A 26,929-nucleotide genomic window follows, 5' to 3' on the forward strand; every position below is an offset into this window, starting at 1 on the left:
GTCATTGATTTGGTCATCTTTATACTGTACTGTCTTTGATTTGGTCATCTTTATACTGTACTGTCTTTGATTTGGTCATCTTTATACTATACTGTCATTGATTTGGACATCTTTATACTATACTGTCTTTGATTTGGTCATCTTTATAATATACTGTCTTTGATTTGGTCATCTTTATACTATACTGTCATTGATTTGGACATCTTTATACTATACTGTCTTTGATTTGGTCATCTTTATAATATACTGTCTTTGATTTGGTCATCTTTATACTATACTGTCATTGATTTGGACATCTTTATACTATACTGTCTTTGATTTGGTCATCTTTATAATATACTGTCTTTGATTTGGTCATCTTTATACTATACTGTCTTTGATTTGGTCATCAAAAATAACCACACGATGTCAGAGTTTGTTGATTTAGTTTTGCTGCTGCCATCTACGGAAGATATTTGAAAGAGGAAAAATGATGAAAAACATCTCAAACTGATGGAATGACAACGTAAGAAGACAAAAGGGAACGTTGTTACATTTTAATTCAGATTATTAGCTTGAATCATTTCACATGCTTAGGGAACAGTGTTCAGAGCAAAAGATTTACAAGTACATGCAACACAGAGACTTAGAAACTTGGAAAGACAATAATTTAAAATAGTGTATTATCGATACAATGATAGAGCCTATGATTCACACACACACACACACGGTAGGTAGCCTAGTGGTTAGAGGAGGCAGGTAGCCTGGTGGTTAAAGGAGGCAGGTAGTCTAGTGGTTAGAGGAGGCAGGTAGCCTAGTGGTTAGAGGAGGCAGGTAGCCTGGTGGTTAGAGGAGGCAGGTAGCCTGGTGGTTAGAGGAGGCAGGTAGCCTAGTGGTTAGAGGAGGCAGGTAGCCTAGTGGTTAGAGGAGGCAGGTAGCCTAGTGGTTAGAGGAGGCAGGTAGCCTAGTGGTTAGAGGAGGCAGGTAGCCTAGTGGTTAGAGCGTTGGACTAGTAACCCGAAAGGTTGCACAATTGAATCCCCGTAGCTGACAAGGTACAAATCTGTCATTCCGCCCCTGAACAAGGCAGTTAAACCCACTGTTCCTAGGCAGTCATTGAAAATAAGAATTTGTTCTTAATTGACTTTCCTAGTTAAATAATGGTAAAAAAAAACACTCAGTCTCTCTCTCTCTAAAATGGTATAACTGTCTTCATTTTGCCGGACCCCAGGAAGAGTAGCTGCTGCCTTGGGGATCCATAATGAATAGAAATATCACTCTCAGTCCAGAGGTACGGGGCACAAGGACAGACACACCAGGTTAGCGGCGTAGAAACATATCTGCATCAGCACCACACAGTCTCCTCTGTTCAAATATATAGACGACGGGCCGATGTAGGCCAGGTCATAGTTCACCAGAGTCAAAGGACGCCCGCAGTGCTTGTCGCTCAGGGCAACCAGGGCCCGCGCCATGCTGTACTTGGCGCCGCAGCTGAAGGCCGTCACCGACCTCACAGTGGAGAAGTGCATCAGGAAACACGGGTCGTCCTACAGGAGGGGGGGAGAGAGGTGAGGTCATCAAAGGGGGACGAGAGGGGGGGGAGAAGAGAGGTCATCAAAGGGGGACGAGAGGGGGGGGAAGAAGAGAGGTGAGGTCATCAAAGGGGGACGAGAGGGGGGGGAGAGAAGAGAGGTGAGGTCATCAAAGGGGGACGAGAGGGGGGGGAAGTAGAGAGGTGAGGTCATCAAAGGGGGACGAGAAGAAGAATCCGACAGAGAGGGTGTGTTGTAATGGAACACCTGCTCGCCTTGCAGTGAGGACAGAATCACGGTGGCCCCTAGAGTCAACACTTAAATGTAAACAATGATGATATGTCAAAATCTGAGAATGATGATGTGTTCCTTACCACGTCGGGATCCCGCCCGTCCAGCAGGGTGAGGTCCTGGAGGAGCCAGACTTCTGTCCTCAGGTAGGAGTCCTCCAAGCAGGAACTCAGGCAAAACTGAGACTTGAGCTTCTTTTTAGATTCGGAATTCTGGGAATTCAGCAACTTGTTTGATCCAGAATAGAGTGATTTCTGAGATCTCACCACACACAGCTGCACCTCTTTGGTCTTGGTCACTGTGGACCAGAGGACAGCGATTATGTTTCGGGAAAGGAAAAGTCAAGCAGTTTTTTCTCAAACAAAACCAAAGTCGTTTTTTTTCCTCCCCCCAATAGGGGATAAAATGCATTGTTCCAAACGGGATGTCGTTTTCCCGAGGACAACGGATGTTATGCAGCAACGGAAATTCAATTAGAGAGAAGAAGTAACACTCCTTCATTTGGTGACGTTCACGGACTGAATCCACAGACAAACTATTCAAGCCTATTTTGACATATTTTACATAGCAGATGTAGTGTGTTATATGACGTTCACGGACTGAATCCACAGACAAACTATTCAAGCCTATTTTGACATATTTTACATAGCAGATGTAGTGTGTTATATGACCCTTTTAGTATCCTCATCAACAAGACTTCAATCAATCAATCCATCAATCATTAAAAAGAACAAGTCGACCTAAAAAACAGATTGCACAGAAACATCGTCATCTCTGCGTCAGAGACCAAAGGAAAGTAAGAACGGAGAAAACAGAAGAAAAACCCCGGGGGGGGAGAAGAAAAAAAAACAGAACATCATTTTAGAAAGAGAATTGGTCCCACGTGGGAATTGAACCCACAACCCTGGCGATACAAGCATCGTGCTCTACCAACTGAGCCACACGGGACCGTCAACCCAGCAGTAAAAAGAAGAAAACGCACGGAAGCAGACAGAACGTTATTTAGAAAGAGAAATAGAAAAGCAAGATGGCAAGATGATTGAATAAATAAATGAACAGTAAAAGGAAATAGAAGATGCTGTTTTTTTTTTTACCGTAGACACAGAGAAAATGTCTTCCCGACGTTGCTTCATGTATCTCTATAAACTTCTGTAGTTTCTGTCCTTCAGGTCTAAACAACATCCTCTGCATCTCCTTCCTCAGTAGGGACGACATCTCCACACACAGGGATGGACAGGCTGGCACAGAGGAGGAGAGGAAGAAAGCAACAGAGGAGGAGAGAGGGATACTTGGATAGAGGAGGAGAGAGGGATACTGGGATAGAGGAGGAGAGGAAGAAAGCAACAGAGGAGGAGAGAGGGATACTGGGATAGAGGAGGAGAGAGGGATACTGGAATAGAGGAGGAGAGCAACAGAGGAGGAGAGAGGGATACTGGGATAGAGGGGGATACTGGGATAGAGGAGGAGAGAGGGATACTGGGATAGAGGAGGATAGAGGGATACTGGAATAGAGGAGGAGAGCAACAGAGGAGGAGAGAGGGATACTGGGATAGAGGAGGATAGAGGGATACTGGGATAGAGGAGGAGAGCAACAGAGGAGGAGAGAGGGATACTGGGGTAGAGGAGGAGAGAAGGAGAGCAACAGAGTGGTTCAGGAGGAGAGCTACAGAGGAGGAGGAGAGGAAGAGAGAGGGATGGACACTGTGACAGAGGAGGAGATAAGGAGAGCAACAGAGTGGGACAGGAGGAGAGGAGGAGAGCTACAGAGGAGGAGAGAGACCGAGTGGAACAGAGGAGGAGAGAGACAGAGGAACAGGAGGAGAGAAGGAGAGAGACAGACTGGGACAGAGGAGGAAAGAGGGATGGACACTGTGACAGAGGAGGAGAGCAACAGAGGGACAGGAGGAGAGGAGGAGAGAGACAGACTGGGACAGAGGAAGAGAGGAGGAGAGAGACAGACAGAGGAGGAGAGAGGCAGACTGGAACCGAGGAGGAGAGAGACAGACTGCGACAGAGGAGGAGAGAGACAGACTGGGACAGAGGAGGAGAGAGGGATACTGGGACAGAGGAAGAGAAGAGGAGAGAGACAGACTGGGACCGAGGAGGAGAGAGACAGACTGGGACAGAGGAGGAGAGAGACAGACTGGGACAGAGGAAGAGAGAGACAGACTGGGACAGAGGAGGAGAGAGACAGACTGGGACAGAAGAGGAGAGAGACAGACTGTGACAGAGGAAGAGAAGAGGAGAGAGGGATACTGGGACAGAGGAGGAGAGGAGGAGAGAGGCAGACTGGAACCGAGGAGGAGAGAGACATACTGCGACAGAGGAGGAGAGAGACAGACTGGGACAGAGGAGGAGAGAGACAGACTGGGACAGAGGAAGAGAGGAGGAGAGAGGGATACTGGGACAGAGGAGGAGAAGAGGAGAGAGACAGACTGGGACAGAGGAGGAAAGAGGGATGGACACTGTGACAGAGGAGGAGAGCAACAGAGGGACAGGAGGAGAGGAGGAGAGAGACAGACTGGGACAGAGGAAGAGAGGAGGAGAGAGACAGACAGAGGAGGAGAGAGACAGACTGGGACAGAGGAGAGGAGAGAGGGATACTGGGACAGAGGAGGAGAGAGACAGACTGGGACAGAGGAGGAGAGAGGGATACTGGGACAGAGGAAGAGAAGAGGAGAGAGACAGACTGGGACCGAGGAGGAGAGAGACAGACTGGGACAGAGGAGGAGAGAGACAGACTGGGACAGAGGAAGAGGGAGACAGACTGGGACAGAGGAGGAGAGAGACAGACTGGGACAGAGGAGGAGAGAGACAGACTGTGACAGAGGAAGAGAAGAGGAGAGAGGGATACTGGGACAGAGGAGGAGAGGAGGAGAGAGGCAGACTGGAACCGAGGAGGAGAGAGACAGACTGCGACAGAGGAGGAGAGAGACAGACTGGGACAGAGGAGGAGAGAGACAGACTGGGACAGAGGAAGAGAGGAGGAGAGAGGGATACTGGGACAGAGGAGGAGAGGAGGAGAGAGACAGACTGTGACAGAGGAGGAGAGAGGGATACTGGGCCAGAGGAAGAGAAGAGAGGGATATGGGGATGGGGAGGAAAGTCTTGCAACAGGAGGAGAGAGACAGAAAAGAGAAAACCACTCAGTCAACAGGAGGGGAAGTAGGAGGTTGGGGAGAGTCTATAAAACCTGGAAAGTGGTGGTGTGTGTGTGTGTGTGCTTGACATACTCTCTATCTATGTCTATCTCTCTTTCTCTCTCTCACACACACAAACAAACACACACACACACACACACACATATACTCATAACCATTCAAGGACCTATTAAACCTCTACTATTAAAGTCCATTATGACAGTCTGAAGTGACCAGGCTGGGTGTCTCTCTGTCTCTCTCTCTCTCTCTCTCTCTCTCTCTATGTCTCTATCTCTGTCTCTCTCTCTCTCTCTCTCTCTCACACACACACAGACCATTCCAGTCCATTATAACAGTCTGAAGGGACCAGGCTGGGTGTCTCTCTGTCTCTGTCTGTCTGTCTCTCTCTCTCTCTCTCTCTCTCTCTCTCTCTCACTCACACTCACACACACACACACACACCCTCTCTCTTTCTCTCTGCTCTCTCTCTCTCTCTCACACACACACACCCTCCCTCTTTCTCTCTGCTCTCTCTCTCTCTCACACACACACACACACACACACACACACAGACCATTCCAGTCCATTATAACAGTCTGAAGGGACCGGGCTGGGTGGCTCCACCATGGATCCTGGCCTCAATGTGGATCATCACGTTCCATTAGATTGGAGTTATACTGACATGTATAATTGAGAGAGAGACACACACAAGTAGTAGTGACACAACCACACACACACACTGACACATAAACAACACACACACACACACACACACTGACACATAAACAACACACACACACACACACACACTGATACATAAACAACACACACACACACACTGACACAACTACACACACTGACACAACCACACACACACACTGACACATAAACAACACACACACACACACACACTGACACAACTACACACACTGACACAACCACACACACACTGACACATAAACAACACACACACACACACACACTGACACAACTACACACACTGACACAACCACACACACACACACTGATACATAAACAACACACACACACACACACTGACACAACTACACACACTGACACAACCACACACACACCCTGATACATAAACAACACACACACACACACACTGACACAACTACACACACCGACACAACCACACACTGATACATAAACAACACACACACGCACACACTGACACAACTACACACACTGACACAACCACACACACACACTGATACATAAACAACACACACACACACTGACACAACTACACACACTGACACAACCACACACACAAACTGATACATAAACAACACACACACACACACTGACACAACCACACACACACACTGATACATAAACAACACACACACACACACACACACACATCCACACACACACACACACACAAACACACATCCACACACACACACACACACATCCACACACACACACATCCACACACACACACACATCCACACACACACACACACACACACATCCACACACACACACACACATCCACACACACACACATCCACACACACACACAAACACACACACACACACACACATCCACACACACACACACACATCCACACACACACACATCCACACACACACACAAACACACACACACACACACACACACATCCACACACACACACACATCCACACACACACACACATCCACACACACACACACACACACACACACACACACACACATCCACACACACATCCACACACACACACATCCACACACACACACATCCACACACACACACACAGGGGAAGGGCAGAGGGAGGTAGGGAGGGAAGGAGGGGAGGGAGGGAGGGAGGGAGGGAGGGAGGGAGGGAGGGAGGGAGGGAGGGAGGGAGGGAGGGAGGGAGGGGAAGGGCAGAGGGAGGTAGGGAGGGAGGGAGGGAGGAAAGGAGGGAGGAGGAGGAGGGAGGGAGGGAGGGAGGGAGGGAGGGAGGGAGGGAGGGAGGGAGGGAGGGGGGTTGGTGAGGGAGGGAGGGGGGTTGGAGAGGGAGGGAGGGAGGGAGGGAGGGAGGGAGGGAGGGAGGGAGGGAGGGAGGGAGGGAGGGAGGGAGGAAGGAAAGTAGGGGGGTTGGTGAGGGAGGGAGGGGGGTTGGAGAGGGAGGGAGGGGGGTTGGTGAGGGAGGGAGGGAGGGAGGGAGGGAGGGAGGGAGGGAGGGAGGGAGGGAGGGAGGGAGGGGAAGGGCAGAGAAGGGGAGGGAGGGAGGGGGGTTATATACAGTACACCCCTTCATACTCTATATATACAGGACACCCCTTCATCCACTATATATACAGGACACCCCTTCATCCACTATATATACAGGACACCCCTTCATCCACTATATATACAGGACACCCCTTCATCCACTATATATACAGGACACCCCTTCATCCACTATATATACAGGACACCCCTTCATCCACTATATATACAGGACACCCCTTCATCCACTATATATACAGAGGTATGTGGACACTCCTTAAAATGAGCGGATTTGGCTATTTCTGTCACACCCCCAGTAAAATGGCCTTACTGAAGAGCTCAGTGACTGTCAACATGGCACCGACATAGGATGCCACCTTTCCGACAAGTCAGTTTTGTAAAACATTCTGGTCTGCTAGAGCTGCCCCCTGGTCAACTGTAAGTGCTGTAATTGTGAAGTGGAAACGTCTAGGAGCAACAACGGCTCAGCCGCGAAGTGGTAGGCCACACGAGCTCACAGAACGGGACCGCCGAGGTGCTGAAGCACGTAGAGTGTAAAAATCATCTGTCCTCGGTTGCAACACTCACTACCGAGTTCCAAACTACCTCTGGAAGCAACACTCACTACCGAGTTCCAAACTACCTCTGGAAGCAACACTCACTACCGAGTTCCAAACTACCTCTGGAAGCAACAATCAGCACAAGAACTGTTCGTCGGGAGCTTCATGAAATGGCCGAGCAGCTGCGCACACAAGCCTAAGATCACCATGCACAATGCCAAGCGCCAACTGGAGTGGTGTAAAGCTCAACGCCATTGAACTCTGGAGCAGTGGAAACGCGTTCTCTGGAGTGATGAATCACGTTTCACCATCTGTCAGTCCGACGGACAAATCTGGGTTTGGCGGATGCCAATAGAATGCTACCTCCCACAATGCATAGTGCCAACTGTAAAGTTTGGTGGAGGAGGAATAATGGTCTGGGGCTGTTTTTCATTGATCGGGCCCTTTAGTTCCAGTGAAGGGAAATCTGAACTCTACAGCATAACAATGACATTCTAGAAGATTCTGTGCTTCCAACTTTGTGGCAACAGTTTGGGGAAGGCCCTTTCCTGTTTCAACATGACAATGCCCCTGTACACAAAGCGAGGTCCGTACAGAAATAGTTTGTTGAGATCGATGTGGAAGAACTTGACTGGCCTGCACAGAGCCCTGACCTCAACCCCATCGAAAAACTTTGCAATGAATTAGAACCCTGATTGCAAGTGAAGCCTAATCGCCCAACATCAGAGTCCAACCTCACTAATGCTCTTGTGGCTGAAAGGAAGCAAGTCCCTGCAGCAATGTTCCAACATCTAGTGGAAATCCTTCCCAGAAGAGTGGAGGATGTTATAGCAGCAATGTTCCAACATCTAGTGGAAATCCTTCCCAGAAGAGTGGAGGCTGTTATAGCAGCAAGTTCCAACATCTAGTGGAAATCCTTCCCAGAGGAGTGGAGGCGGTTATAGCAGCAAGTTCCAACATCTAGTGGAAAGCCTTCCCAGAAGAGTGGAGGCTGTTATAGCAGCAATGTTCCAACATCTAGTGGAAATCCTTCCCAGATGAGTGGAGGCTGTTATAGCAGCAATGTTCCAACATCTAGTGGAAAACCTTCCCAGAAGAGTGGAGGCTGTTATAGCAGCAATGTTCCAACATCTAGTGGAAAACCTTCCCAGAAGAGTGGAAGCTGTTATAGCAGCAAGTTCCAACATCTAGTGGAAAGCCTTCCCAGAAGAGTGGAGGCTGTTATAGCAGCAATGTACCAACATCTAGTGGAAAGCCTCCCCAGAAGAGTGGAGGCTGTTATAGCAGCAAAGGGGGACCAACTCCATATTAATGCCCATAGTTTTGGAATGAGATGTTCGACGAACAGGTGTCCACATACTGTTGGTCATATAGTGTATATATATTTACAACATATATATGGGGGATTGGATATATATCTGCAATATTAAAGCTGAACTTCTCCCTAAAAAATAGAAAGAGGCTCAAAATGATGATTTGATTTGTGTGTGTGTGTGTGTGTGTGTGTGTGTGTGTGTGTGTGTGTGTGTGTGTGTGTGTGTGTGTAGTGTGCGTGATGATTAGATTTGACACATTGGTGAAAACAGAGAGGGATCGTGCTTCAGCTAAGTGCTTTTGGGTTCATGTTGTTGTTGTTGGCGGTGGTTTTTGTGGTCATTTTCTGGAAAGGCTCTTTAGAACTGAAATGGAAACAAGGGAGGAGGAGGAGGAGGGAGGGAGGGAGGGAGAGGAAGGGCAGAGGAGGGGAGGGAGGGAGGGGAAGGGCAGAGGAGGGGAGGGAGGGGAAGGGCAGAGGAGGGGAGGGAGGGGAAGGGCAGAGGAGGGGAGGGAGGGAGGGAGGGAGGGAGGGAGGGAGGGAGGGAGGGAGGGAGGGAGGGAGGGAGGGGAGAGGGAGGGAGGGAGGGAGGGGAAGGGCAGAGGAGGGGAGGGAGGGAAGGAGGGGAAGGGCAGAGGAGGGGAGGGAGGGGAAGGGCAGAGGAGGGGAGGGAGGGGAAGGGCAGAGGAGGGGAGGGAGGGAGGGAGGGAGGGAGGGAGGGAGGGAGGGAGGGAGGGAGGGAGGGAGGGAGGGGAGGAGGGAGGGAGGGAGGGGAAGGGCAGAGGAGGGGAGGGAGGGGAAGGGCAGAGGAGGGGAGGGAGGGGAAGGGCAGAGGAGGGGAGGGAGGGGAAGGGCAGAGGAGGGGAGGGAGGGGAGGGAGGGGAAGGGCAGAGGAGGGAGGGGAGGGAGGGGAAGGGCAGAGGAGGGAGGGAGGGAGGGGAAGGGCAGAGGAGGGGAGGGAGAGAGGGAGGGAGGGAGGGAGGGGAGGGAGGGAGGGAGGTGAGGGTGGGAGGGGAAGGGCAGAGGAGGGGTGGGAGGGGAAGGGCAGAGGAGGGGAGGGAGAGAGGGAGGGAGGGAGGGAGGGAGGGAGGGAGGGAGGGAGGGAGGGAGGGAGGGAGGGAGGGAGGGAGGGAGGGGAGGGAGGGAGGTGAGGGTGGGAGGGGAAGGGCAGAGGAGGGGTGGGAAAGAGGGAGGGATATGTTGATGTTGATATGTTGAATCTCATGAATAACACATGAAGGGTGTATCCCATATGGTACCCTATTCCCTCGGCGTCCAGATATACTGATACCTCACTACACTGATATACTATACTATTCTCTAAATAAAATAAAATTGTATTTGTTACTTGCACCAAATACAACAGTGAAATGCTTATTTAGGGCCCTATTCCCTATATAGTGAACTACTTTAGACCAGAGCCCTATTCCCTACATAGTGCACTAGTAGTGACCAGAGCCCTATTCCCTATATAGTGAACTACTAGTGACCAGTACCCTATTCTCTATATAGTGAACTACTAGTGACCAGAGCCCTATTCCCGATATAGTGAACTACTAGTGACCAGAGCCCTATTCCCTATATAGTGAACTACTAGTGACCAGGGCCCTATTCCCTATATAGTGAACTACTTTAGACCAGAGCCCTATTCCCTATATAGTGAACTACTAGTGACCAGTACCCTATTCTCTATATAGTGAACTACTAGTGACCAGAGCCCTATTCCCGATATAGTGAACTACTAGTGACCAGAGCCCTATTCCCCATATAGTGAACTACTAGTGGCCAGAGCCCTATTCCCTATATAGTGAACTACTTCACTTGATGTTCCCCCCCCCCAAAAAAATCCCCCAAAATATCTTAAATCTTATTCTGGTGACTAGATGCTTGACTACCGTTTGACAAATGAAAATATTCTCGCTCTTTTCCATAATAATCTCATCATTCAGGCTAAACCACACATCCTATCTGCACTGTTGGAGAGCACGTCCCAAAACCAGAGGAGGCACACTTGCTATTTAACACAACCATTTCTGTGCCAAAAAACAACTGTCGGTAGAGTTGAAAATGCCATGGAAACGGATTTAACTTGTTTTATTTTTTTATTTGGCGAATGTAAAACACAGACGCTGGGAGACGAGAAGTACGAGGTGTGGATTTAATAATACATATACATGAAAACAAACCACGAACAACGTCTGTGACATAAGAACAGGAAGATAACCACAAGGCTGACTGGGGAATGAACCTGAGGGAGAGACAGGTAGAGAGGCATGGAAATCATGGAAGAGATGCAGTCCAGGTGAGTCTCGTGAGGCGCAGGTGCGCGGGAACCATGGTGACAGGTGCGCGCAATAATCACCACACTGGCGACAACCCGGAAAGAGGGAGAGCGGGACTAAACGTGACAGAGAAAAAGTAAAATTGTTGTATGCTTACGTCATCACGCACTACTTTTTTATATGCAAGGAGTCAGTTCGGTGGAAACAGCGATGGTGGGGAAAATGCGCGTATTTTTTCTCTATCCGGATTCTAGAATATTCGCATGAAAATGTGTCGCCAATTGGATGGAAACCTAATTAATTATAAGATTACTATGGACAAAATGTATCAAACTGCAGTCAAGCATCGATCATCATGTCACCGGAATAAGACCCTCGATATTTATTGGAAAGGAGCATCAAACTCATCACCTTTTCACTTTCACCATCCTGTGAAGTCCATCATCATCGTTTATTTAATCTGTAGCCTCATTAAACTGCATGTTATCCTGAGTCGTAGTACGTCACAGCGTGACTCCATCTTGAGTTCCATGTGATGGTTATTAGCCTTTAGCAATATTTGTTCCACTAGCATTTCTTGCATAATTTATTTAAATATCTCACCTTGTCTAGCATATTTTGTTTTTGTCGGCATTTGTAAAGTTTACCGACTAAATGCTCTGTTTCTTTCAGGCCTGTCTGACTTTATTTTCTTTTTAATCAGACATGTACACTACTTGCATTAAAAGGTTGAATGGAAACCTGGTTAGTGTCTGGTATTTCAGCTTTGTGGTATTTCAGGTCAACTGAAGACAACTGGAGTGTTGATGCTAAAACCCATAGATGGGCGGCAGGTAGCCTAGTGGTTAGAGGAGGTAGGTAGTCTAGTGGTTAGAGGAGGCAGGTAGCCTGGTGGTTAGAGGAGGCAGGTAGCCTAGTGGTTAGAGGAGGCAGGTAGCCTAGTGGTTAGAGGAGGCAGGTAGCCTAATGGTTAGAGGAGGCAGGTAGCCTGGTGGTTAGAGGAGGCAGGTAGCCTAATGGTTAGAGGAGGCAGGTAGCCTGGTGGTTAGAGGAGGCAGGTAGCCTGGTGGTTAGAGAAGGCAGGTAGCCTAATGGTTAGAGGAGGCAGGTAGTCTAGTGGTTAGAGGAGGCAGGTAGCCTAGTGGTTAGAGGAGGCAGGTAGCCTGGTGGTTAGAGGAGGCGGGTAGCCTGGTGGTTAGAGGAGGCAGGTAGCCTGGTGGTTAGAGGAGGCAGGTAGCCTGGTGGTTAGAGGAGGCAGGTAGTCTAGTGGTTAGAGGAGGCAGGTAGTCTAGTGGTTAGAGGAGGCAGGTAGCCTAGTGGTTAGAGGAGACAGGTAGTCTAGTGGTTAGAGGAGGCAGGTAGCCTAGTGCTTAGAGGAGGTAGGTAGCCTAGTGGTTAGAGGAGGCAGGTAGCCTGGTGGTTAGAGGAGGCAGGTAGCCTAGTGGTTAGAGCGTTGGACTAGTAACCGAAAGGTTGCTAGATCGAATCCCCGAGCTGATAAGGTAAAAATCTGTCGATCTGCCCCTAAACAAGGCAGTTAACCCACTGTCCCTAGGCCATCACTGACTTGCCTAGTTAAATTAAGGTAAAATTTAATAAATAGAGTCGATGATATTGCAACTAAATAGTTAACATTTATTGATCAAACCCTTGAAAACGGCACTCCGTTGTCAATGGTTTTAGCGGAGCTGCTGGTCTCCTTGACCCCCCCCCCCCCCAGCAGGCAAATAGAACGCCTCCCACCGTATTGTGACGTTGTATTGATGACGACCTATCAGAATGAGTTCTATAAACGGTTCCAGTTCCAACCCAACTCCATTATGACATCACGGTCTTTGTGTTTTGATTTGAGTGTCAACTTGTTTCTGTGCTGCTATGTGACAGAATGTTCATATTTCCATGCATATTGATCTGAGCATCTTTGAGGAACAATGCAGGTGAGTACTGAGTAGGCTAAATTATGATCTAAACCCCCCCCCCCCCCCATTAAAAGCTCAATAGCTATATTCTGACAGTTTAAAAACATTATTTGTAGAGGCTTCCGCCTAATGTTTTCAGGTTTATAGTTAAACCGTCCTCAATACATTTATCTGTGATACGACAAGCTCCTAAATGTGTAAACCAACATATGGAAGTGTTTTAAGATGATCCTACCATGGATCATTTAGCTACTTGATTGAGAATTTTAGGACCCCTGTAAATATTTATAAAAAACAATATATATATATATATATATATATATATATATATATTTTTTTTTGGCCTTCGCTACTTTAGCCCATAGAAATACATCGAGAGGAACACAATTTATAAATGGCAGAACACAGAGTCAAAAAATAAGGTTTTGAAGTGTCTGTCCTATATATAAGAGACATAAGAAAGCTCAGAAAGAAATACGTATTTGTTTATTTTGTTGGCACAAAACTACTTCCATAAATCCGTTTTTTTTTTTTTTACAAATGGCACCGGGTTACCTTCAGATGAGTCCCGTGACATTTGTGGGGGTCGTAGAGAGAAACAGAGACCACCATCTTGTTCGTGAGAGTCTCCCCTTTCCATAGTGGGGTCACAAAGGATTCGGAAACTACAGACGATTTTCGGGATGTCTCCTGAGCTGACAAACAGCGTGGTGGCTCTGCCACTTTCACCCACAGACGTGGAAGGGAGACATCGGCGGATGTGGTGGATGGAGACGCAGCCCAAAAATATGTCTCTAGATTAAACAGAAGATTTTGATAGGGACTTTTCAAAAAATTATGTTAATTAGATTGACACACCGGTACGTCTCTTAAGGACTAGTCTGATTAGCCTCCTACAATGTGGAAGAAAGACGTATTGTCAGCTTGTTTGTTTACTCTCCTTGTTTGTTTTACTGTGTTTGTTTATCTGTAAACGTGTTTGTTTACCTCCCAGCAAGCCAATGAAAACCAAGCCAGGAGAGATAGGAGCTGCTTTGAGAGCCTGACCTTATGGGACCTGAAGAGCCACAACCACAGTAGGCTGAAACACACAGAGACACGCACACGCACACGCACACGCACACACACACACACACACACACAAAGACAGACAGACACCATGTCTATTTGTGCTATCATGCCAACTGCCTTGTCTCTCATTGTCATGCCAGAACTGGGACCTGTGGTAATGAACCACAGAGTTGGGTTCATTTTCTCATCCGAGACCTTTCCTCCTTCTTAGATCCTTCTCTGTGGGTAGTTAAAGACAGAGAAGAAGATGTGGAATACCAGGAGAGAAGCGAGAGTGAGGAAGGAGATGAAGAGGAAGAGTATGTATGTGTGATAATAGAAGGGTCAGAGGTTGAGGAAGATGAGGAGGAAGAGGAGGAGGAATACGAGGTTACATGTGTAGGGGAGTATGTGGTGGAAGAGGAGTGTTTGTTAGAGGTTGTGGTGAAAGAGGAGGAAGAGGAGTGTTTGTTAGAGGTTGTGGTGAAAGAGGAGGGAGTAGAGGAGGACGAAGAAGAAAGAGTGGAGAGGTATGAGAAGGAGAAGAAAGAGAAGGTAGAGGTAGAAGAAGAAGAAGAGGAGGAGGAGACAGCCAACACATATCCCAGGTGTGTCCATCATCAGGGCCTGAAACTGAGTGTGAAGGGGCTGAGAGGGAGACAGACAGGAGAGGAGAAGTACGGTCGGCTCAGAGAGATCCTAGGAGACCAGTATGTCAGGGAGGTTACCTGCGCCCCTGAAGGAGATAGAGTGGTCCTCCACCTCTATCACCCTAGGTGAGAGAGTTAGTTTGGACCTGAGCTGGTCTGGAGTCACTTACTGTATAAGGAGAGACATAGACATCTATTATGATTCAACTCACAGAACTGGCCTAGGATCAGTTTATACAACGCTAGTCATGATGACTATTAAAGCTTCAGCTCATACCGCTATCTTAAATATCTTTAGGGTCAGTTTGATGCTAAAGTAAACTCTCTCTCTCTCTCTCTCTCTCTCTCTCTCTCTCATTCTCTTTCTCTCACCCCTCTCTCCCTCATTCTCCCCATTGCTCTCTCTCTTTCTCTCTCTCTCTGTCTCTTTCTCTCACCCTCCTTCTCCCCTTTGCTCTCTCTCTGTCTCTCCTTTTCTCTCTTTCTCTCCCCCTCTCTCTCTGTTTCAATCTCTCTCTCTCTCCACCTCCCTACCTCCTTCTCCCTCCTCTCCCTCCTTCTCTTTCCCCCTCCCTCCTCTCTCCCTCTCTCTCTCTCTCTCGCCTTTTCTCTCTTTCTCTCTTTCTCTCTCTTTCTCTCCCCCTCTCTGTCTCTCTCTGTGTCAATCTCTCTCTCTCCACATCCCTACCTCCTTCTCCCTCCTCTCTCTCCTTCCCCCTCTCTCGCTCTCTCTCTCTTTCTCTCATTTTCTCTCTTTCTCTCACCCTCTCTCTGTTTCCATCTCTCTCTCTACCTCCCTACCTCCTCCTCCCTCCTTCTCCCCCCTCTCTCCCCCCTCTCTCCTTCTCCCTTCCTCTCTCTCCTCTCTCTACCTCCCTACCTCCTTCTCCCTCCTTCTCCCCCCCCCCCCCCCCCCCCCCCCCCCCCCATCTCTCTCTCTGCAGTGTACCTATGTGTTTCCTGTTGAATCACCACTTCAGTCACCTGGCCACTAAATTTCCTGAGTGCAAGTTCCTGATGATCCTCGCCGGGCAGTGTGTCCCCAACTACCCTGTCAGCCACCTCCCCACCCTGTTCATCTACGACTCAGGATGTATCATCAACTCACTGATAGGAGAGAAGGCCTGTGGAGGGAGGAACGTATTGGAAGATGGTGAGAACACACACACACACATACGCACACACACACACACAAATACACATGCGAGACACACACACACACACAAATGCACATGTGCACACACATGCGCACACACACAAATACACATGCGCACACACACACACACACACACACAAATGCACATGTGCACACACACAAATACACATATGCACACACACACACACACAAATACACATGCGCACACACACACACACACACACACACACACAAATACACATGCGCACGCACACACACACACACACACACACACACACACACACACACACACACACACACACACACACAAATACACATAAGCACACACACACAAATACACATGTGCACACACACACACAAATACACATGCACACACACACACACACACACACAAATACACATGCGCGCACACACACACACACACACACACACACACAAATACACATGTGCATACACACACACACACACACAGACAGACACACACACTCTCTCTGTCTCTCTCACTCTAACCTGTGACCCCCTGCAGAGCTGAAGTGGATGCTGGCCCAGTCGGGAGCGTTTGTGATTGACAGCTACGAGGCCTTATACCAGGAGGGCACGCCCATCACGACGCCGCGTTCGGAACAGGAACAGGAAGACTACAGCGATGACCAGTCTGATCACTATGACAACCAAGACGCCGAGGTGTAGTCATGGTTACAGGGACAAAGAGACAGCAGTGTAGAACTCTATGACATCATGAAACATTGGTGTAAACTCTGATATAATATCCTCATTACTCATTGACTCATTACTCATTACAAATCTGATCCAGATCAGATTTTATACAGGTGTAGGTAGCCGCTCATATTGACTCATTACATGATGTGATCCAGATCAGATTTAATACAGGTGTAGGTAGCCACTCATATTAACTTGTTACATGATGTGATCCAGATCAGATTTAATACAGGTGTAGGGAGCCACTCATATTGACTCATTACATGATGTGATCCAGATCAGATTTTATACAGGTGTAGGTAGCTACTCATATTAACTTGTTACATGATGTGATCCAGATCAGATTTAATACAGGTGTAGGTAGCCGCTCATATTGACTCATTACATGATGTGATCCAGATCAGATTTAATACAGGTGTAGGTAGCCACTCATATTAACTTGTTACATGATGTGATCCAGATCAGATTTTATACTGGGTTAAATGCGGAAGACACATTTCAGTTGAATACATTCAGTTGGACAACAGACTAGGTATCCCCCCCCCTTTCCCTTTCCTAACTCATATTGAGCTCACTTGTTGTTTTATAATATGCTGTAATAAAGTTTGTTATATCTTATTTTATAAACATGTCAGTCTCCAATGTCTCAGTCTGCTCCAGTTCAACATCATAGGATAGATTCTATGTCTCAGTCTGCTCCAGTTCAACATCATAGGATAGATTCTATGTCTCAGTCTGCTCCAGTTCAACATCATAGGATAGATTCTATATCAGTCTGCTCCAGTTCAACATCATAGGATAGATTATATATCAGTCTGCTCCAGTTCAACATCATAGGATAGATTCTATGTCTCAGTCTGCTCCAGTTCAACATCATAGGATAGATTCTATATCAGTCTGCTCCAGTTCAACATCATAGGATAGATTCTATATCAGTCTGCTGCAGTTCAACATCATAGGATAGATTCTATATCAGTCTGCTGCAGTTCAACATCATAGGATAGATTCTATATCAGTCTGCTGCAGTTCAACATCATAGGATAGATTCTATATCAGTCTGCTCCAGTTCAACATCATAGGATAGATTCTATATCAGTCTGCTGCAGTTCAACATCATAGGATAGATTCTATATCAGTCTGCTCCAGGTCAACATCATAGGATAGATTCTATATCAGTCTGCTCCAGTTCAACATCTTAGGATAGATTCTATGTCTCAGTCTGCTCCAGGTCAACATCATAGGATAGATTCTATGTCTCAGTCTGCTCCAGTTCAATATCATAGGATAGATTCTATATCAGTCTGCTGCAGATCAAGAAGGATAACTGTGACCAACATGCTTCACCGTAGGGATGGTGCCAGGTTTCCTCCAGACGCTTGACCTTCAGGCCAAAGAGTTCAAGCTTGGTTTAATCAGACCAGAGAATCTGTTTCTCATGGTCTGAGAATCCTTTAGGTGCCTTTTGGCAAACTCCGAACAGGTTGTCATGTGCTTTTTACTGAGGAGTGGCTTCCGTCAGGCCACTCTACCATAAAGGCCTGGTTGGTGGAGTGCTGCAAAGATTGTTGTGATTCTGAAAGGTTTTCCCATCTCCACAGAGGAACTCTGGAGCTCTGTCAGAGTGACCATCGGGTTCTTGGTCCCTTCCTGACCAAGGCCCTTCTCTCCCGATTGTCCAGGCAGCCAGCTCTCGGGAAGGGTGTTGGTGGTTCCAAACTTCACCATTTAACAATGGAGGCCACTGTGTTCTTGGGGACCTTCAATGCTGCAGAAATGTTTTGGTACCCTTCCCCAGATCTGTGCCTCGACACAATCCTGTCTCGGAGCTCTACGGACAATTCCTTCCACCTCATGGCTTGGTTTTGGCTCTGACATGCACTGTCAACTGTGGGACCTTAATATAGACGGGTGTGCGCCTTTCCAAAACATGTCCAATCAATTGAATTTACCACAGGTGGACTCCAAGTTGTAGAAACATCTCAAGGAGGATCAATGGAAACTGGATTCACCTGAGGATCAAGGGTGCGGAAACAGTTCCAAACAGGATGCAGCTGAGCTCAATTTAGAGTCTCACAGCAAAGGGTCTGATTACTTATGTAAATAAGGTATTTCTGTTTTTTTTTTAATTGAAAATGGGTTTTATTGAATCCATTTTAGAATACGGCTGAATACTTTCCGAAGGCACTGTAAATATCTAATTTAGAAAAGGTATTCACACCCCTGAGTCGATACACCCCTGAGTCGATACACCCCTGAGTCGATACACCCCTGAGTCGATACACCCCTGAGTCAATACACCCCTGAGTCAATACACCCAAGTCAATACACCCCGAGTCGACACACCCCTGAGTCAATACACCCATGAGTCAATACACCCCTGAGTCGATACACCCCTGAGTCGATACACCCCTGAGTCGATACACCCCTGAGTCGACACACCCCTGAGTCGACACACCCCTGAGTCGACACACCCCTGAGTCGACACACCCCTGAGTCGACACACCCCTGAGTCAATACACCCCTGAGACGATTTTAAGTCAAAACTGTAACTAGGCCACTCAGGAACATTCACTGTCGTCTTGGTAACCAACTCCAGTGTACATGTGGCCTAGTGTTCTAGGTTATTGTCCTGCTGAAAGGTGAATTTGTCTCCCAGTGTCTGTTGGACTGCAGACTGAACCAGGTTTTGCGCTACGATTTTGTTTGTGCTACCACCATGCTAGTCCAATCACAAGGCATTGTTTTAAAATAGCCTAGCTGTGGAGTATGTGTTGCCCAATCACAAGGCATTGTTTTAAAATAGCCTAGCTGTGGAGTATGTGTCGCCCCATATCACAAGGCATTGTTTTAAAATAGCCTAGCTGTGGAGAATGTGTTGCCCAATCACAAGGCATTGTTTTAAAATAGCCTAGCTGTGGAGTATGTGTCGCCCAATCACAAGGCATTGTTTTAAAATAGCCTAGCTGTGGAGTATGTGTTGTCCAATCACAAGTCATTGTTTTAAAATAGCCTAGCTGTGGAGTATATGTTGCCCAATCACAAGGCATTGTTTTAAAATAGCCTAGCTGTGGAGTATGTGTCGCCCAATCACAAGTGAACAGCATGCAGACAGAACAGGCCTTTCACATGATTTCAAATACAATCGCAGGAAAACACAGGTTGTCAAAGCAAATGGCTCCTGCTGAAAAGAGAATATTCTCACCTGTCTGTCTGAACTTCCAAATATTGTTTTAGACAGACTTTTGGCACGAGCTCATCGGCCACCACCAGTGACTGAGCTGTGCGTCATTGGGTGAGTCAGTGAAACCGGAAAGAATTTTAATGACGATCATTTCCTCCTGATATGGTAGTCTACAATATGTCTCCACAAACCTAGACCTAGGCTACTGATGGATTCATGACAAGTTCGTTTTCATTTATCTCAGCTGGTCAGTTTGTCAGTGTCAAAGTACCCTGTCGTTTCGATCATATGTGTGGTATTAAAAAATATTTTTGCCAAAGTCTCCAGTCATGTAGAATGAGGTAGAATTGCATGAAATGCGTTTACGTAAGCAAAAACAAACGTCCCGGACCCAAGGCTACTAAACTATTTCCTCGTGTGTGCAACTTCTGTAAAGTGCCTCGACTATGTTGCTCTATGCTCCTACGCATTTGCGATGATTGATATACACGCAATGCTTCATTATAAAGGTGATTATTTGTCTCTTGCTTTCCGGGAAGCATTGGGAGTCAACATGGGCCAGCATTCCTGTGGAAACGCTTTCGACACCTTGCAGAGTCCACGCCCAGACGAATTGAAGCTATTCCGAACACTCACCATGGATACAGTATTAATAAACGTGTACGACAGGGGGACCTCGCACCATTTTCTGACTTATTGCGTCACGGACATCCAGAGCCTGTGATTGGACGATAGAGGGGAAACCCTCTTCCTGAACAGTTCCTCGATTGCAGCGATAGAAACCTGTTGTTGCTCTAGAAATATCAGTATCATATATTGGCTATGTGAACGTATCATATATATAGTCTATGTGAACGTATCACATATATAGGCTATGTGAACGTATCATATATATATATATATAGTCTATGTGAATGTATCATATATATATATATATATATGCCATGCTATGTGAACGTATCATATATAGGCTATGTGAACGTGTCATATATAGGCTATGTGAAACGTATCTTATCTTTAAATGACCCTAGGATAAATCACAGTGATTTTGCAACGGTGGAGCTGCGATTCTGTGAAGTGGGAAAATTAAACTATTTATTTATTGAACCTTTAGTCTATTTAACTATAACCTACTTCCATGCAGTGAATCATCATGACCCCTGACAGTCACAATGCACCGAGGGGTTGAGAAATGTAAAGAAAGTAGCAATGCAATTCTTGCTGTGATTGTTTTGTGTTTTTATGTCTATAAATAGCCTATCATACAAATACAGTAGGTTGCGAATCATAGGCCTATCAGTTCCCCATTGCGTTATCATATTTCACACCTTGTTTCACAACCAGTCTTACAAGGTCATTTATAAAGCAAAAAAAATACTTTTCAAACTGCCGTATTCATAAAATAGCCCCGAAGCACCCATAATATCCTGTTTTTTTGTCGCTGTGGACTTGTTGCCTTGCTCTGTTTTTGCAGTACCTCTTACTGTACTTGCCAAATAGTGCTCCCTGTATTCTCTATTGCGCATGACTGAATGGCGGAATATGAAGTAGAAGCCTCCTGTTTTTCTCCGAGCTTGAGTCCAACCCCCCCCGAATCAACCTCTGAAAAACAAAAACGCGGAGCCATTAAATCAACAAAAAAAAATTGGGGCAGGTAAGATGTTAAAACATACATTTATATAACGTTAAATATATTGTTGTACGGGGAATTCGCTCAGCGGAGAGGTGTACAAATGTATTTTTAGCCCACGGAAGCGAACCGAAGACTGCAGATGGGGCTTTGGAACCGTTTCCGCACGCTCGGGACACGACAAGGCCCACTGACCCACATTCGAGAGAGAGCGCTGTGTGAGTGGGCGAGCGTGTGAGTGTGTGCTTATGTGTGTGCGTCTGCTGTGAAATGTTTTTGTCATCGCTATCTCCTGCGGCATGACTATCTATTTGATGTTCCCGTTTTCGAGGAAATTGTAACCATTTCGAACGTAGAGTCGCTACATTGTTGAAGATGCGCTGCTAGGCTAGCTTTAACTAACACTGTGTCAATGTCAATAGTTGCGTGACAGCTTGGCTGGACTCGGGTCCCCGCTGCAGGCTTTTGACATAATGTCAAAACGTGACATATGTCGCTCTTGGTGATTGATTGAGACGTCGTTAGAATGTCATTCTACGTTTTGGAAGTCAGTTCAGGGTTCTAAGAATGGATCCCCGTCGTCGGAATTCTAAGAAAATGGTCCACTGTTCTACCTGGGCAGGTTCTTCTGGTTGGAGGATATCTTTTTCAGTTATATAACGCGAACACCTGTGGTTCTTCTTTAGCAAAGGTTTTAGTTATACAACATCCACCGCGCGTATCCGTTTTTCTGCGGTTTTATACTAGCGGATTAGATGTCATTTATAACGATCTTCGAAAGATGTATGATTGGATCATTGCCCAAATGTAGGATTTATTTATTTATTTATTTGGCCTTTCATTTAACTTGGCAAGTCAGTTAATAAGAACACATCCTTATGACGGCCTAGGGACGGTGGGTTAACTGCCTTGTTCAGGGGCAGAACAACATGTTTTCGCCTAGTCAGCTCGGCGAAAACAACCTTTCGGTTACTAGCCCAACGCACTAACCACTAAACTACCTGCCGCCACATGAATCACTGAATTGACTGTCACTTCCAAACAGGAGACAACTGCATTGGTATCAAACATGTTTTTAAATGTAACTTTAAATGTATCTTTATATATTAAGGAACACCTAACGTGTAGCCTAGTGGTTAGAGCGTTGGAGTTCAAGTTCAAACCCCCGAGCTAACAAGGTACAAATCTGTCGTTCTGCCCACTGTTCCTAGGCCGTCATTGAAAATAAGAATTTGTTCTTAACTGACTTGCCTAGTAAAATAAAGGTAAAATAAATCAAAAAACAAGACTCACTACTCATGTTGACTGTAGGCTGCAAATCATAGGCCTATCAGTTCCCCCATCGCATTATCATATTTCACACACAGCAATTCCACATCCCAAAGCTACACCATGAGGCTACAGTGTAAGATCTTTCAGATACAAAGGCACAACTGACTGGAATCATTTACCGATAGAAATCAGGGAATTTTAAAATCACAATCTAAGAAAACCTGTTTTCAAATGTTAAAGAACAAACTGTTTTTGTTTTTTTAAACTAATAGAAACATCACCATGTGAACATATTTGTCAATATGTATATATTATAGGTAGGGTGAATTATAGGGTGAATTATAGGTAGGGTGAATTATAGGTAGGGTGAATTATAGGGTGAATTATAGGTAGGGTGAATTATAGGTAGGGTGAATTATAGGGTGAATTATAGGTAGGGTGAATTATAGGTAGGGTGAATTATAGGTAGGGTGAATTATAGGTAGGGTGAATTATAGGGTGAATTATAGGTAGGGTGAATTATAGGTAGGGTGAATTATAGGGTGAATTATAGGTAGGGTGAATTATAGGGTGAATTATAGGTAGGGTGAATTATAGGTAGGGTGAATTATAGGTAGGGTGAATTATAGGTAGGGTGAATTATAGGGTGAATTATAGGTAGGGTGAATTATAGGTAGGGTGAATTATAGGGTGAATTATAGGTAGGGTGAATTATAGGGTGAATTATAGGTAGGGTGAATTATAGGTAGGGTGAATTATAGGTAGGGTGAATTATAGGTAGGGTGAATTATAGGTAGGGTGAATTATAGGGTGAATTATAGGTAGGGTGAATTATAGGCAGGGTGAATTATAGGTAGGGTGAATTATAGGTAGGGTGAATTATAGGGTGAATTATAGGTAGGGTGAATTATAGGTAGGGTGAATTATAGGGTGAATTATAGGTAGGGTGAATTATAGGTAGGGTGAATTATAGGTAGGGTGAATTATAGGTAGGGTGAATTATAGGGTGAATTATAGGTAGGGTGAATTATAGGTAGGGTGAATTCTATACTGTAGAAAAATATAAACGCAACATGAAACAATTTCATAGGTTTTACTGAGTTACAGATCATATAAGGAAATCAGTCAATTGAAATACATTCATTAGAATGGGAATACAGTATGGGAATACAGATATGAATCTGTTGGTGACAGATACCTTAAAAAAAAAAAAAAAGTAGGGGCGTGAATCAGAAAATCAGTCCGTTTCTGGTGTGACCACCATTTGCCTCACGCAGAGCGCGACTCATCTCCTTCGGATAAAGTTGATCAGACTGTTGATGTTTTGTGGCCTGTGGAATGTTGCCACCATTCCTATTCAATGGTTCGGCGAAGTTGGCGGATATTGGCGGGAACTGGAACACTGTCGTACACGTCAAAGTAGAGCATCCAAACATGTTCATTGGGTAACATGTCTGGCGAGTGTGTGTACAGGCCATGCGAAGTATTGGGACATTTTTCAGCTTCCAGGAATTGTGTACAGATCGTTGCGACATGGGCCCGCGCATTATCATGCTGAAACATGAGGTGATGACGGCGGATGAATGACGCAACAATTTGTTATCTTTATTTGTTTTTAACCTTTTATTTAATTAGGCAAGTCAGTTAAGAACAAATTATTATTTACAATGACGACCTACCCCCCGGTCAAACACTAGCACGGACGACGCTGGGCCAATTGTGCGCGGATCCTATGGGACTCCCAATCACGGCCGGTTGTGATACAGCCAATGATCGAACCAGGGTCTGTAGTGACGTCTCTGGCACTGAGATGTAGTGCCTTAAAATTTGAAATAAGCTTTTTGTGTGTATAGAACATTTCTGAGATCTTTTATTTCAGCTCATGAAACATGGGACCAACACTTTACATGTTGCATTTATATTTTTGGTTCAGGTGTAGCATAACGATATACTGCAGCCTCTTGTTCCAGTGACAACACCTGATTTGAGTTAAATCAAGGGCTTGATTGAATCCATATTTGAACCAGGTGGCTGCCCTCAGTGCTACTAGGGCTGCCCTCGTGCTACTAGGGCTGCCCTCGTGCTACTAGGGCTGACCTCGTGCTACTAGGGCTGACCTCGTGCTACTAGGGCTGACCTCGTGCTACTAGGGCTGCCCTCGTGCTACTAGGGCTGCCCTCGTCTTTGTAGCAGGATAATTAGTTTCACCCTAGATATGTTTCCCTACTATCAAATGTCTGATGTAAGTTTTTAATATTATGTCTGACGTTTAAATTTGTGTTGGTTTCCTCGGCGAGGGTTCACTTTGCACATTTATAATACAATTTAAATGTGTTTTTATAAAGGCCATTTTTATCTCAACAGTTGTGACAAAGTGTTTTTCAGACACCCAGCTTAAAACCCCAATTTTCACTTTTTAAATTTAAAAAAGATGTCTGTCGTAAATGTCCAATGGGATCTCCCTGGTAGAGTGAATGGACCAATGGGATCTCCCTGGTAGGGTGAATGGACCAATGGGATCTCCCTGGTAGAGTGAATGGACCAATGGGATCTCCCTGGTAGAGTGAATGGACCAATGGGATCTCCCTGGTAGAGTGAATGGACCAATGGGATCTCCCTGGTAGAGTGAATGGACCAATGGGATCTCCCTGGTAGAGTGAATGGACCAATGGGATCTCCATGGTCGAGTGAAGGGACCAATGGGATCTCCCTGGTAGAGTGAATGGACCAATGGGATCTCCCTGGTAGAGTGAATGGACCAATGGGATCTCCCTGGTAGAGTGAATGGACCAATGGGATCTCCCTGGTAGAGTGAATGGACCAATGGGATCTCCCTGGTAGAGTGAATGGACCAATGGGATCTCTCTGGTAGAGTGAATGGACCAATGGGATCTCCCTGGTAGAGTGAAGGGACCAATAGGATCTTCCTGGTAGAGTGAAGGGACCAATGGGATCTCCCTGGTAGAGTGAAGGGACCAATGGGATCTCCCTGGTAGAGTGAAGGGACCAATGGGATCTCCCTGGTAGAGTGAATGGACCAATGGGATCTCCCTGGTAGAGTGAATGGACCAATGGGATCTCCCTGGTAGAGTGAATGGACCAATGGGATCTCCCTGGTAGAGTGAATGGACCAATGGGATCTCCCTGGTAGAGTGAATGGACCAATGGGATCTCTCTGGTAGAGTGAATGGACCAATGGGATCTCCCTGGTAGAGTGAAGGGACCAATAGGATCTTCCTGGTAGAGTGAAGGGACCAATGGGATCTCCCTGGTAGAGTGAAGGGACCAATGGGATCTCCCTGGTAGAGTGAATGGACCAATAGGATCTCCCTGGTAGAGTGAAGGGACCAATGGGATCTCCCTGGTAGAGTGAAGGGACCAATGGGATCTCCCTGGTAGAGTGAAGGGACCAATAGGATCTCCCTGGTAGAGTGAAGGGACCAATGGGATTTCCCTGGTAGAGTGAAGGGACCAATGGGATCTCCCTGGTAGAGTGAAGGGACCAATGGGATCTCCCTGGTAGAGTGAAGGGACCAATGGGATCTCCCTGGTAGAGTGAAGGGACCAATGGGATCTCCCTGGTAGAGTGAAGGGACCAATGGGATCTCCCTGGTAGAGTGAATGGACCAATGGGATCTCCCTGGTAGAGTGAATGGACCAATGGGATCTCCCTGGTAGAGTGAATGGACCAATGGGATCTCCCTGGTAGAGTAAATGGACCAATGGGATCTCCCTGGTAGAGTGAAGGGACCAATGGGATCTCCCTTGTAGAGTGAATGGACCAATGGGATCTCCCTGGTAGAGTGAATGGACCAATGGGATCTCCCTGGTAGAGTGAATGAACCAATGGGATCTCCCTGGTAGAGTGAATGGACCAATGGGATATCCCTGGTAGAGTGAATGGACCAATGGGATCTCCCTGGTAGAGTGAATGGACCAATGGGATCTCCCTTGTAGAGTGAATGGACCAATGGGATCTCCCTGGTAGAGTGAATGGACCAATGGGATCTCCCTGGTAGAGTGA

The 26,929-nt window shown here is 46.5% G+C and overlaps 3 protein-coding genes across 8 annotated transcripts in view; 2 read left to right on the forward strand and 1 right to left on the reverse strand.

Moving 5' to 3' along the window:
* Nucleotides 1-1,124: 1,124 nt before the first annotated feature.
* Nucleotides 1,125-3,163, reverse strand: LOC118936936 (exocyst complex component 1-like). The gene is made up of 3 exons (XM_036934590.1): nucleotides 2,897-3,163; nucleotides 1,886-2,100; nucleotides 1,125-1,526 (listed from the first exon to the last, which is right to left on the reverse strand). The coding sequence occupies exons 1-3, from the start codon at nucleotides 3,015-3,017 to the stop codon at nucleotides 1,260-1,262; spliced, it is 603 nt and encodes a 200-aa protein (XP_036790485.1). The 5' UTR covers nucleotides 3,018-3,163; the 3' UTR covers nucleotides 1,125-1,259.
* A 7,864-nt stretch (nucleotides 3,164-11,027) lies between these two features.
* LOC118936788 (phosducin-like protein 2) lies at nucleotides 11,028-17,438 on the forward strand. 3 transcript variants are annotated; one of them, XM_036934088.1, is made up of 5 exons: nucleotides 11,028-11,347; nucleotides 14,241-14,322; nucleotides 14,529-14,616; nucleotides 15,891-16,099; nucleotides 16,629-17,438. In XM_036934088.1, exons 1-5 carry the CDS (start codon nucleotides 11,288-11,290, stop codon nucleotides 16,790-16,792), a joined length of 603 nt encoding a protein of 200 aa, XP_036789983.1. In that variant the 5' UTR covers nucleotides 11,028-11,287; the 3' UTR covers nucleotides 16,793-17,438. The 3 variants fall into 3 exon arrangements, with proteins under 3 accessions (XP_036789983.1, XP_036789985.1, XP_036789984.1); XM_036934090.1 differs by lacking the exon at nucleotides 11,028-11,347 and adding an exon at nucleotides 11,481-11,865; XM_036934089.1 differs by lacking the exon at nucleotides 11,028-11,347 and adding an exon at nucleotides 12,819-13,264.
* A 4,075-nt stretch (nucleotides 17,439-21,513) lies between these two features.
* LOC110513597 (circadian locomoter output cycles protein kaput) overlaps nucleotides 21,514-26,929 on the forward strand; it is a 50,399-nt gene continuing 44,983 nt past the window's right edge. For all 4 annotated transcript variants that reach the window (XM_036934091.1, XM_036934095.1, XM_036934094.1 and 1 more), the window contains exon 1: nucleotides 21,514-21,657. The gene's annotated coding sequence lies outside the window, so the exon portion shown is untranslated. The remainder of the gene's footprint in view (nucleotides 21,658-26,929) is intronic.

This window comes from Oncorhynchus mykiss, chromosome 10, assembly GCF_013265735.2.
Source record: "Oncorhynchus mykiss isolate Arlee chromosome 10, USDA_OmykA_1.1, whole genome shotgun sequence".
Lineage (NCBI taxonomy): Eukaryota > Metazoa > Chordata > Actinopteri > Salmoniformes > Salmonidae > Oncorhynchus > Oncorhynchus mykiss.

Bases quoted from the DNA above. Each gene is read 5' to 3' on its own strand.
- LOC118936788 (XM_036934088.1), top strand. From the start codon at position 11,288: ATGAACCTGAGGGAGAGACAGGTAGAGAGGCATGGAAATCATGGAAGA. The intron at 11,348-14,240 runs GTGAGTCTCGTG...TTTACCTCCCAG, and splicing joins ATGGAAGAGATGCAGTCCAG to CAAGCCAATGAAAACCAAGC. The intron at 14,617-15,890 runs GTATGTATGTGT...CTCTCTCTGCAG, and splicing joins GAAGGAGATGAAGAGGAAGA to TGTACCTATGTGTTTCCTGT.
- LOC118936936 (XM_036934590.1), bottom strand. From the start codon at position 3,017: ATGTCGTCCCTACTGAGGAAGGAGATGCAGAGGATGTTGTTTAGACCT. The intron at 2,101-2,896 runs GTAAAAAAAAAA...TCTGGTCCACAG, and splicing joins ACATTTTCTCTGTGTCTACG to TGACCAAGACCAAAGAGGTG. The intron at 1,527-1,885 runs GTAAGGAACACA...CCCCTCCTGTAG, and splicing joins ACGGGCGGGATCCCGACGTG to GACGACCCGTGTTTCCTGAT.